At 46.3% G+C, this 13,466-nt stretch overlaps 1 protein-coding gene across 12 annotated transcripts in view; it reads left to right on the top strand.

The window, feature by feature from the left end:
- LOC128350452 (WASH complex subunit 2A-like) overlaps positions 1-13,466 on the top strand; it is a 155,546-nt gene that overhangs the window by 57,517 nt on the left and 84,563 nt on the right. For all 12 annotated transcript variants that reach the window (XM_053308809.1, XM_053308812.1, XM_053308817.1 and 9 more), the window contains one exon: positions 11,847-11,996. In XM_053308809.1, the coding sequence (XP_053164784.1) occupies positions 11,847-11,996 (150 nt within the window). The remainder of the gene's footprint in view (positions 1-11,846; positions 11,997-13,466) is intronic.

Below are 13,466 nucleotides of genomic sequence, written 5' to 3' on the forward strand. Positions count from 1 at the left end.
GGAGATCCCATTTCAACCATGTTTTCCAGTGATCATAGTAACATCGGATGCCTCAAACGACGTTTGAGGCGCCCACTGCCACTCACACTGCATGGACGGTGTTTGGACAGAGAGCCAGCAATGTCTGCACATACATGTATTGAAACTCCTGGCTTGCTTCATGGGTCTGAAAGTGTTTTGCTTTTCCACCTGCTAGAGGAGAAGGTAGTCCAATTCGTGATGGACAATACCACCACCATTGTTATGTGAACAACCAGGGAGGCACAGTATCTCACCTGCTTTGCAACCTTGCCCTGAAGCTTTGGGATTGATGCATTGTCACATCCCTGCTAACTTGGCAAAGAGGCACCTTTTTAACGTGGTGATTCTCTTTATTTAGCAGGGGGAGAGTAACTGGCCCTATCCACCCCCAGCACAGTACCTCCAGTGACTGTTGCTGGTGTCTGTCTTGTGTTTCTTTTTAGATTGTGAGCCCTTTGGGGACAGGGATCCATCTTATTTATTTGTTATTGCTCTGTGTAAACTGCCCTGAGCCATTTTTGGAAGGGTGGTATAGAAACCAAATAAATAAATAAAAACAATACAATATCCACCCCATTGTGATTCACATCAAGGGGGTGAACAACGTGGAATCCGACTCCCTGAGCCAAACAGCATACCACTCAGATGCCCATGCATGGAGTCTGTCCATGACCTACCATAAATCCATCTTCAACACGTGGGGAACTCCAGGAGTAGACTTATTCACTTCAGAAGACAATGCAAAGTATGCTCTGTTTTGCTCACATGCAGGTGTAGGCGCCGGGTCCATGGTAGATGCCTTTCTCCTAATATGGGACAGGACTCTTTATTATCTTTTTCTGCCTTTATCTGTAATTCCATGTGTGCTAAACAAAATTATGTACCATGCAACGAATTGTATTCTGATCACTCGGGACTGGCCCCGTTGGGTACCCAACCGTCCTCCGGCTCTCCAGAGGATGGAAGAGACCCCTGCCGTTGGTTCAAGTATTCCTCTCCATGCACAACAGTAAAGTCCTTAATTCAGATGTCTGGATGCTGAAGCTACGTTCTGACCCATCCTACCTTCGGTTCCACAGAGACAAAATAGTGATGCGTACAGACCTGGCTTTTATTTAAAAAAATTAACTCTAACTTCCACATCAATTGGGACATAGTCCTGCTTGCATTTTTCTGTAATCCCCAAAACAAATCGGAGAAATCATTACATACTTTAGATGTACATAGGGCTCTGGCCTTTTATTTGGACAGGACTCTTCCTGTCTGTAAAGATCCAGGACTCTTCATTTCCTACAGGACAGACAAAAAGTCACATGCCAACGTCTATCACGCTGGATTGTCATGACCATTATAGAAGCCTATGAATGCCAAGACAGAGACCCACCTGCTGATCCTAAGGCTCATTCCACCAGAGCCGTGGCTTCTTCTGCTGCCAACCTTTCTGGAGTCTCTATGGAAGAAATCCAGAGAGCTGCTACTTGGTTTTCAGAGCATCCCTTCATTAAGCATTATGTTCTAGAACTCAGGTCTTCCCATAATGCTCAATTTGGCAGGGCTGTACTGAAGCAAATTGTAGCCTAACTCCCTCAACAGGTAAGGCCATAGATGCCCACCTTTGGAAGGAAGCTTGCTAATCGCCCAGTTGTGTGAATACAACAGGATCACGTCAAGGATAAACAGGTTGCTTTCTTGTAAAATTACCCTTGATTGATCCTGGATATTCACACATCCCACCCATTCTCCCCTCTTCTTCGAGGATGGCCTTCAGATAGTTTACATCTGGCTTATCAACTTACCTGTTTTTTCTCACTTAACTTTTCGAGTTCCTCTTACGATGATTGCTGATGAGTCAGCGGTTGTTGAGGAACTAGGGAGAGTGACACTCCAACCACCTTTTTCTAATGGATGCATGCATGTGGTGGGTGGAGTTGGGAGCGTTACTCTGGAATCTACCCAAATTGGTCCACTGCGCAGGTGCAGATCCCAGTTTTGTGAATACCCTGGATCATTCAAGGATCATCGGTTACAAGTAAGCAACCTGTTTTTATAATTCTAACAATATCAACAGTGTCTGTTCTTCCATCCAGTGCAGAGTAGTTACCTTCGTTTTTGTTACTTAGTAGAACAGTGTTGCCTCACACTCTTATTTTCTCTCTCTCTTCATTTCTTCTTTCTATGGACACTAACTAGATCTCTTCTGAGGAAGATGGCCTTCACTCTCTCTCGCCCTACAGGGCCAGAGCTATCTTGTGTTCAAAGGCCAGACACACATCCAAAGGAAGTGGCCAGTTGGCATTTCTCCTCATTCCAACTCATTCCATAGCACTTTACTGAATCTGCTTCCCACCTTCTCCTGACAAGTCTATTAATGGATGCAGTCTGGGACCAACCTAGCCAATACAAATATTATCCCTCACATGCTCCATTAACTAGTAGTGACCCCAAGTGCTCTGAGTTGTTTCATTAGTAGATCAATATATTGCTTCCACTTCTCCTCCGTCTCTGTGACACATATGCCCATGATCACACCATCTGTAGGGGATTCTCTCCTTTCAGAGTTGTTCAGTGAACAGCTTGAAAGCCTTTATTTTCCTTAGGGTTTTTAAAATCAGATTTTTATATATCATAATGTCTATTCCTTTGTGCATTAGTGAACGCAAATTGCACAGTGCATGAAAAACATTTTCTTTCTGGCTAAATATAGCAAAGCAGATTATTATGTTCCTTGGCTGAGAGGAGTTTTGAGAACTATACTCCTAACCATGACATGTTAATAATCAGTTATTACCTGATTATTATAACTGATAATAATCAGTTGTTACCTTTTAGCTCTGGGCATTTGTCTTTTATCCAGGCAGAGAGAAAAGAAATCATGTCATTTCCTTCCTCGGTTTCTGCCAGCCCACAGATACAAATATTAAGGTAGTTCACACAGCCAAGCTGGGTTAGGTTGGCAGAGAAGCAGGCTCCTACCTGCTTCCTCCCAGATGATCAGAGGCTCCTTTTGGCTCTGCTGATCACGTTCCCAGACAACTGGTGTATCATGTTCCCAGACAACTGATTGGCAGAGCTGGGATCAGGGGGAGGAGGTCCTTCAATATCCCAAGGTCCTTCAATATCCCACAGTGTATTGCATAGGAAGTGGACATAAGAATGCCTGCTGGATCAGGCCCAAGGCCTATCTAGTCCAGCATCCTGTTTCACACAGTGGCCCACCAGATGCCTCTAGGAAGCCCACAGGCAAGAGCTGAGGGCATGCCCTCTCTCCTGCTGTTGCTCCCCTGAAACTGGTATTTAGAGGCACCCCACCCCCCGAGCCTGGAGGTGGCCTATAGCCCTCAGACTAGTAGCCATTGATAGACCTGTCCTCCATGAATTTGTCCAAGCCCCTCTTAAAGCCATCCAGGCTGTTGGCTGTCACCACATACACAAGTGGAAAGGCAACCCACACCAATGCACGAGGTCTCTTCCCCCTGGCCTTGCAAACCACAGCACTCTATGATCACTGGCCCCTAGAACTGCAAAAGCCACCGTGGGCACCCATATGACCACAAATCAAGGTAGGACAGTGGACATTTCTGTCCTATCTTGGATAAAGGCAGGGTAGAAAAGCTGAGGAGCCCAGCTTGACAGGCACTGGGTAGGAGAGGATTCCGAGGCTCCAGATGAGCCTCTGTACTCTGGTTAACATTCTCCTACACAGGGCTGGTCGTGAGAATGACCTTACTATCTTTGCAACTTCTGTTTTCCAGTCCTTTGGCTTAAAGGAGAGTTCTTTGTTTGCCACCTCTGTGCTAATTTGCTACTTTTAGCTTAGGTTTAGAGCCTCTTCAGATGGTTGAGAGATGTTAGTTTCACTGACATATCATTTAATTTGCTATTGATCACCTGCAAGACTGCAGCTGTATCTGTGGCTTGCCTGAGCAGCTGCAGTTGTAAAGCAAATTCAGTATCTGCTAAGTTGTCCCTAGTAGTTTAGTATTCTTTAATGGCTTCACTGAAGCCTTCAGAATCTTGGGGGCTGCCTTTCTTATTTCTCAGTTGGGCTGCTAAGTTGTGTTTGTAGTGGAAAATAAGAGTCCAGACTGTTCCCGCCCCCCCCCCCCGAGAGAGGGTAAATACCATACCCAGAGCAATTACTGTTTAATTTATGTTGCTTAATTTCCCCGCTTCTTGCTTTAAACTGCTTTTCAGGTTTCAGAGCTAACGAATTGTGCAGCCCTCTTGCTCAACTAGCAAGCTATGCCTCTCAGTAATAGTTTTCAAACTTCTTATTTTTATATCATCTTATCTGCCACAAGCACCTGCTGTGTGTTACATTTGATTCCAGGGCATTCTCTAGGGCACATACTAAGTCCACAAAGGGTACTGCTAAGCCTGTTGAGCCTCACTATTTCCCTAGCACACACCCATACTGTTCTTCACTATGGATGAAAATGGGTATTGATAGGGTAGCATGTACTTCTCAGTCAGCAGAGTAGCTCATGAATGCAGGGCCAGCTCATGAAGGCAGGGCCAGTCAACTTGGTTGTTCCTCCCAGAACTCTCCCAGTTCTGGCTCTGCCTGCCTCTTGCCAGCAAGGAGCATGGTGTGTGAGAGTCTGGGCTCAGAACGCCAGCACCACCACCTATGAAGACCAGTTCTACATGGAGCCTAGCCTCATTGGCTCTCAGCTTGAATGTCTTCACCACCACTGATGGGAAAGGTCAAGGAGCATGTCTCTGAAGCTACTATTCCAAATGCCAAGGCTGTCTCTCCTCACATTCCTGTCAGCCCTTGACCCAGGCTAGGAGACAACTGACATGGCAGAAGTGGTAGAAGAAGTAGGTTTTCAGTGGTGGCGGTGGCAACCACTTAAAGATCAGGCTTTGTCTCTCCCGCAAGTGCAGCAACTGCTCTAATAGAGGGCTTGTAGCTGCACTGGACCAGCATCAACCAATAGGGGTGTGCACGGAACCGCGGAGCTGCGGTCTGGCACTGGGGTGGGGGGTTCCAATAAGGACGGGGGGGGGGGCTTTACTTACTCCTCCCAACAACGGCACCATATTTTCTTGAGCAATCGAGCGGCAGGATACCTCCCTGCCGCCCGCTTCATTCCCCGCTTGGCTCCTTAAGTATTAAGAATCGGGCGGCAGGATACCTCCCTGCCGCAAAACCCCGCTCAGCTGGCAGCCGCCCCCTTCAAGACCCCTGCCGCCCCCAAGTCCCCTGCCGCCCCCTTCTCCCCAGTGCTCCATTGCAAACGGGCGGCGGGATAACTCCCTGCCGCCCCTTTGCCGGCTTGGCTGCAAATGGTTTCTAAGAAGCCTTTTGCGTGCGTGTGTAAAGCTACAGCAAATTCCAAGGGGTTTAATCTTTTCAGATTTGGGGGTGTAAGGGATCAGTGTACACCCTTGTAACCTCAGTTTAACCACCTTGTGTGACTTGGATTTCTGAACATTATTTGCAGAAAGAAAGGGGAAATTCTGGCCTGTATTGGCTCAGCAGGGTTCTGGAAAGGGATGATAAAATATTTAAGCCTCTTTTTTAGGAGAGCATGACCACAGAGTGGGGTAATTAGGTCAGAGTGATCCAGCACTCCATGGACTGCAGAACTGGGGGAGGGATTATACTACGGGCTGATTCTCTTAAGACCAATACTAATTGATAACAAAATAAAATGGATGAAAAGCCATTTCTCCTACAACAGAAACTGATTTCATCCCATCAAAAATGGCATTTTGGAAATTGCTCATTGTTTAAAGGTTTCTATAGTGTGCTGTGTGTGTATATATACATAAACAACCAAAATAGAGACCAATGGTTCTACATTATTCACAGAGGACTGGACAAAATAGTTTTTACTAATATGACTCTTACAGTATAGCTGCTTATAAGTAATATGTTCACTTAGCTGAAAGGGCCAAAACCTGGAGAAAGCATGCATATGCGTGCCTGACTGCAAACATGCAAAAACATAGCTTAAGGAACCATCTGACAAGTAAAATTTTGTCTGGCTGGTGAACTGAGCCAATATTTCATGACCGCCCACTCATTAATAGCATTTTCAAGAATAGCTGTTATAGATAAACCAATTCTAGGAGATCAAATGACATCTGTGTATCTATAAACTAATGCTAGTGGTTTGTTAGTTATGTGGGGGGGGGAATATATATACACACACACACACACACACACACACACTAGCTGGGCCGGGCGCAGAGCATCTGTGCCTCTATTTCCCCCCTGCCTGCCCACTGCCGCTAATTTCTTTCCCAGCTTGCTTGCTGTCTCCACTTTCTGCCACCACCTGCCGCCACCTTTTTACCCGCCCACTGCCACTGTTTTCTTCCCCTACTGCTGCCATTGCCATTTTGTTGTCCCTCCACCCCCGTCCGCTGTTTTGTTTCCTGCCTTGCCTCTGGTGCCACCGCTTTCCTCTTCCCCTGCCAGCAGCTAGCTCACCAACTCTTGCGAGAACTACCACGCATGGGATTAGCGACAGGTACGCCTAAGAGAAATATATATACAGTAGCCACCTAATGGCGCAGCAGGGAAATAACTTGCCTAGCAAGCCAGAAGTTGCCGGTTCGAATCCCCACTGGTATGTTTCCAAGACTATGTGAAACACCTATATTAGGCAGCAGCTACATAGGAAGATGCTGAAAGGCATCATATCATATTGAACAGGAGATGGCAATGGTAAACCCCTCCTGTATTCTACCAAAGACAACCACAGGGCTTTGTGGTCGCCAGGAGTTGACACTAACTCGGCACACTTTACTTTTAATATATACAGTGCTGTTGAGTACTCTGTGCATGCTGTTAGAGAGGTGGTTCAGATATACTGTGGAGCAAATGTTTAGGGCCTGGGAGTGGGCTGTAGGATTGTGCATGGCCTAATCCCTCCCTTCTCATGGATGAATTATTTCTACCCTCTACGTCCCTGGATTCAGTATGTGACTGTTTCCAATGTGATTAAAATTTATTTTATTGATTATTATAACTTTTATACCGCCTTTCCAAAAGGCTCAGGGCAGTTTACATTAAAGCACCGTTAAAAGCAGTTAATAATTAAAACAAAAATTATAAAGCATAACACAATGATTAACAATTAAAAACATCATAAAACAACAATTAAATAATCAGAACAACTTAAAAACAAGTTTTAAAAAGCTGAGAAAGCCTGGTTGAAGAGATGTGTTTTCAGGTGTTTTCTGAAGATTGCCAGAGATGGGGAGGATCGTATCTCAGCAGGGAGCGCATTCCACAATCTCGGGGCAGCAGCCGAGAAGGCCCGTCTCTGTGTAGCCACCAAACGAGTTGGTGGCAACTGGAGACGGACCTCCTCAAGTGACCTCAACGGCCGGTGGGGCTCATAGCGAAGAAGATGCTCTCTTAAATACCCAGGGCCTAAGCCATTTAGGGCTTTATAAGTTATAACTAGCACTTTATATTTTGCCCGGAAACCTATTGGCAGCCAGTGTAACTCCATCAACATCAATAATGTGGTCTCTCCGAGATGACCCAGAGACCAACCTGGCTGCAGCATTCTGAACCAACTGAAGTTTCCGAACTACGTACAAAGGCAGCCCCACGTAGAACGCATTACAAAAGTCACGTTTGGAGGTTACCAACAAATGTACCACTGTTTTGAGGTCATTGATCTCGAGAAATGGGCGCAGCTGGCGTATAAGCCGGAGCTGATAGAAAGCACCCCTGGCCACCGCCTCAACCTGAGAAACCAAGGAGAGACGTTGATCCAGAAGTACTCCCAGATTGCGAACCTGTTCCTTTTGAGGAAGTGTGACCCCATCTAGAACAGGCAGATCAAAATCGTCTCTAGAGTTCTGACCCCGCACAATAAGTACCTCCGTCTTATCTGGATTCAGCTTCAGTTTATTCTCCCTCATCCAGCTCATTACTGATTCCAGGCAGGCATTTAGGGAGGATATGCCAACTCCTGAAGAAGCTGACATGTAGATGTAGATCTGGGTGTCATCAGCATACTGGTAACACCCAGCTCCAAATCCCCTGATAATCTCTCCCAGCAGTTTCATGTAGATGTTAAAAAGCATTGGAGAGAGTATGGAGCCTTGAGGAACACCATACTTAAGCTCAGATTTTGAAGAGCAACAATCTCCATTCGACACCATCTGGAATCTGTCCGAGATGTAGGAGCAGAACCGCTTTAAAACAGTTCCTCCCACCCCCAACGCCCTCAGACGTTCCAGAAGGATACTATAGTCGATAGTATCGAAAGCCGCCGAGAGATCCAAGAGGACCAACAGAGTCACACTTCCTCTGTCAATTCCCAATTGGAGATCATCCATCAGGCTGACCAAGGCAGTCTCCGCCCCATAGCCTGCCCGAAAACCAGTTTGAAATGGGTCTAGATCATCAGTTTCCTCCAAGACTGCCTGGAGCGGAGAGGCCACCACCCTCTCAATTACCTTGCTGGGAGATTGGAAACTGGCCTATAATTGCTCAACTCTGAGGGATCTAACGCAGGCTTCTTTAGAAGAGGTCTAATAATTGTCTCTTTAAGACAAGGAGGCATCCTGCTCTCCCTCAGGGAAGCATTTATGATTTCTACCAGGCCGCCTACAACAGCCTCGCTGCTAGATAGAACAAGCCATGTTGGACAAGGATCAAAAGGACAAGTGGTAGGCCTCCAAGCAGCTTGTCCACATCATCAGGAGTCACAAACTGAAATTGATCCAGTTGAATTGTATAAGAGGAGTTGTCGGACACCTCCAGTTCAGACATCAAATTAATTGTGGAGTCTCCATCTAGGTCAGCCCGAATCCGAGAGATTTTGTCTGCGAAAAATGCATTATACACACCACAGCGGGTAACTGATGCTTCCAAACTCTGGTTCAAGGGAGAGGGAGCAGATACTAGTCCCCTCACAACCCTGAACAACTCCGCCGGATGTGAACTCACAGAGGCAATACGGGCAGAAAAGAACCGCTTCTTTGCCGCATGTATCGCCTGAGCATAGATCTTTAAATGTGCTCCATGTCGTAATCTGTCGGATTCGAGTCGAGTTTTTCTCCACTTGCACTCCAGTCGCCTACCTTGCCGCTTCAGCCCCCGTAGATCTTCCATATACCAAGGGGCCAATTTTGAAGTAGGTCGGAGGGGACGCTTAGGAGCAATCATGTCTACTGCCCTGGTGAGCAAGTTGTTCCAGTTCTCAACCAGGGCATCAACAGACCAGCAGAGCCAACATTAAATCTCTCCAAGGCTTCTTGGAATCCTACCGGATCTAGTAACCTCTTCGGGCGGACCATTCTAATAGGCCCCTCGCCCCTGCGAAAGTGGAAAGCGGTTGTAAGTCCAACCTTAACCAGATGGTGGTCCGTCCATGACAACGGGGAGATCGTAGGCGTCCCCACCCGCGGAACACCACCCTGATCAGAATAAAAGACCAAATCAAGTGTGTGACCTGCAATATGCGTCGATCCAGAGACTGCTTGGGATAGGCCCATAGTCGTCATGGCCGCTATGAACACCTGAGCTGCCCCGGACAAATTGGTCCCAAAATGAACATTGAAGTCCCCCAGCACCAAAAGTCTGGGAGACTCCAACGCAAGTTCCGCGACCAAGTCCGTGAGCTCAGTAAGGGACTCCGTTGGGCAGCGGGGCGATCGGTACACCAACAGAAGTCCCAGTCTATCCCTGGTCCCCAAACTCAAGTACACACATTCGATATGGTCCGATACCCTAACAGGGACCCTGGTAAGGGAGATGTTATCCTTGTAGACCACAGCCACTCCACTTCTCTACCCACGTTCCCTCACCTGCTCCTCTACAGAATATCCTGGTGGGAGAAGCTGGGACCAAATTGGACCACTAGCCTCCCCCAACCAAGTCTCAGTAATACACATCAGGTCGGCCCCTTCATCCATGATCAAATCATGGATGAGTTCTGATTTATTTTGGACTGACCTGGCATTGCAGAGGAGCAAAGCAAGGTAAGGTTATGTGGGATGTTGGCAGTGGTCCCCGAGGTCAAAGAGCTGGACAGCCGGAAAGGGGGACAGCTATTAGATTTCTTACTACCCTCCCCCTGGAACAGCCTGCTGACCTGCCAGCGTTTCTTCTTCTATTCCCTACCACCACCGGAATAGCTGCCCCACCTTCAATGAAGGCACTCCCTGGCTCCCCATCTCCAGACAAACCCACACACATTACAACTTCATCCCAAACTCAGCACAACTTAAAACTGATTAAACAGAAGCCCCACTATTGAATGCCTCCCTCTATACAAATGGTTGGAGAAAGTGTCCAGCCCTCGCCCTCATTTCTCCCCCAAAGGGGCAACCCCCTTTGGTGTCGCCCCTTTGGTGGCGGGCCCGCCACCACTGGCAGTCTTCCTATATAGGCTGAGCAGCAAGCTCAGCAGGTGGAACCAGGAAAAACCGCTCAGTCACCCTTACAGCCCCAGTCCTGCAAAGCCTCTCTGTAAGCAGTCCTGGGGGGAGGCAGATGGCAACCAGGGAGGGCAGAAGAGAAGAGGCAGGCACCCCAGTCTCACACCCTGGGGAAGATGGTATCTTCTTCTCCTCTTCTCCAGCAGGCTTCTCCAAGCTTCTAAAATTAGGATCACAATGTGAGTTTAGAAGTGTATCTGGCTTGGAAGTGATTGCCGAATACTGAAACAGTATAGAGAAGGTGGAAGGGAATTAGTTTGAAAGAGATGGAGTAACGCATGTTACGTGTTTCCCTAAAACATAGCTGGTGTAGTATAATGGATAACAGACATGTCTATGAAGCATGTCTCTGCCATGAACTCACTAGTTGGCCTCAAGCAATTCTCTGTCCCACTCCCAATATGGGGACAAGATAATGTCTGTGGAGCACGTTGACCATATGAAAGATCTATACCAATGATCTCATGTTGTCAGAATGAGGCTTGATATTTACCTGGAGAAAGCAACCCTTATTTGGCTTTTGAATGAAATTGTGTGCTTCTATTACGTCTCCTAGCCAGTCAGAAGTGAAAATTCATAAATCTTAATTCAATAGTGCTGTTGGTCTACAGAAGCTGTTTTTGTTTGGTATAATGCTTTAAAGTCCTGTACTTGGAAATTGCCCTCCTCCTTTATAAGATAGTAAACAATAACCAAGACGTTCTTCACTGCAAAGCTTGCAAGCTAGTGGTGACTTCCTGACTAATTGTTTGTTAGATCTGTGCAAAGCCAAAGCCAGATACTCCTCCTGGCATCATATGAACATGATTCTTCCCAACACGCAGTGCTGTGCTTTCCCTTAAAGAAGCCCCACAAGTCCTGGGCAAACAGAGCCCCCTCAAGGCCCTGTTCTATCCTGGAAGGCACTCACAGAGTGCTGAGTCCTTTCCAGTGTTCTGTATGTGCCTTCCCAGATGTTATGGGTGATTGACAGGACTGTTTCTTTTAAAGCCCTGCCCTCTTGAAGAAGAACTGCAGTGCCCTGATGCCAGCGTGGTGGAAAATGGCTCTCACACTAAAGGTGTGGGGTTTTTTTTAACCAATGTGGCCTCTACTTGCAAATAGTTAAGATCCCTGGACTAAGGGTGAGAAAAAAAATCTATGTTTCTATATTATCAACGTTCTCCTGAAAACTCATCCAAATGAGGCTTTGTCTTTCTGATGGTATTTGTTTAATATTGATCTGAAATCTTATATCTTAATGTCTTAAAAAGTAGTCAAAAATTGCCCTTAGCTTGTCCTGTTTTTGGAGCTGACAGGAAAATGGTCTGTAATTGAAACATGCAGTTAATTGTCTGTGATAATGTCAGCTTCAGGAATGCTGCTTAAACATCAGATGACCATGTCCTCTCCTATTCCTGTCCTAGGTAGGAGTGATGTCTTTAGTCCCTCCTCATTTCTAATGGAGAAAGAAGACAAGAAGCCGACAGAACCAATGGAAGATAAAAATCCTAGTGCAAGTGTCAGCCTATTTGATGATGGTGACTTGGAGTCAAATAAGAAATGTTCAATTTCAGGTAAGCTTTTAAATTAATTCCTTTGATTCTCTCCCCCACCCCCCCACTATTTTTACCAGATAATCTGAATCTTCCTTAATACCTCTTCTGGTAATTTGTTCTTTTCCCACGGGATTCTAATTTGGAACAGAGGGTGCCGAGGAAGTGTTAATTGTAGCAATGGGCTTTAGAATAGTTGTTTGTTTAATAATGCCTTGCATGGTCCTAAGACACCCCTTGTATCCACCACTTATTTTATGGCCCTGCCTTTGTACTTTTAACAGTGGCCCAGTAGTCCCAATCTTCAAACAAGAGGAAAAGTTGGATCTGGGAAACTACAGATTAGTTAGTCTAAGAAGACACTAGAATAGACGTCTAAGAAGACACTAGAATAGATGATGACGACAAAGTCTTTAATGATACTGCAGTGGTTATAGAAGCCAGCATAGATCTATAAAGACTAATCTTTATCTCTTTTGCGGACATAATTTATCTTGACTTCTACAATGCATTTGACAACGCTCCCCATGATATTATGGGTTAGCAAATGGTAACTTGCAGGCTAATACTGATAATACCATCAGTTGAATTCACAACTAGTTGGAAATGGTCTTTAATGGCTCCTCATCAAACTGGAGGGGAGGTTTCAAGTGGGCTAACTGAAGTCCCATGCTAACTGAGCAAAGAGGCACCTTTTAAAAAGTGGTGATATATATCTGTTTTTGTTTGAATGACTATTGGTCACCTGTGCTCACCTTAGATGTAAATCTAGGAACCAACCACCTGAAATGTAGGATACACATAGGAAGTATACTACTGTACCTCTGTACACTGTAGATTTGTATGTGTTGAATGTGTGAATTAAATTGTTCCACTTTTATTTCGTACTAGTTAGACTTCCTCCATTGTGTCCAATTCTGAGCACTGCACTTTAGGAAAGATATAGACAAATTGGAATGGGTTTAGAAGAGGGCAATAAAGATGCCTGGGCTGCCTAGTGTGAAGGCGTGGTTACAATGTGGTAGGAGACTGCCCTGGCCCTGGTTTGGGCCTGCTGCTGCCAAATGGCCCCACAGCATGTCAATTTCTGCTGCCACCAGCAAAACAAAGGTGCTGAATGCAGCACTCTCTGCCTGCTCGTCCAGTGCCTCTCAAGCCATGGTGGGCCCTTCCGGCTGAACTGTTAAATGCCAAGAACAAAGCCGTAAAACATGCAGCAACAAAGAGCGTGGAGAGCTGGCATGTGGGGCATAGAGGACAGGGGAGATACCAGTGAGAACCAACCCACCCAACACTGTGGTGTCTTCTCTCCACCACTGGGACCAGGGCTGCCTCTTCCTCCACAGAACTGGTGAGACCTGTGCCTCTCAGCCCCTTAACCACCTCCCATCTCTTTCTCAGTCTCCCACCCACCATCTCTCTCCTGCAGATTTTCCCAGCAAAGCACCTCTAGGCTGGCAGCACTGGTTTAAAAATGTTATCCCTTTCGCT

This window comes from Hemicordylus capensis, chromosome 3 (genome assembly GCF_027244095.1).
Source record: "Hemicordylus capensis ecotype Gifberg chromosome 3, rHemCap1.1.pri, whole genome shotgun sequence".
Classification (NCBI taxonomy): Eukaryota; Metazoa; Chordata; class Lepidosauria; order Squamata; family Cordylidae; genus Hemicordylus; species Hemicordylus capensis.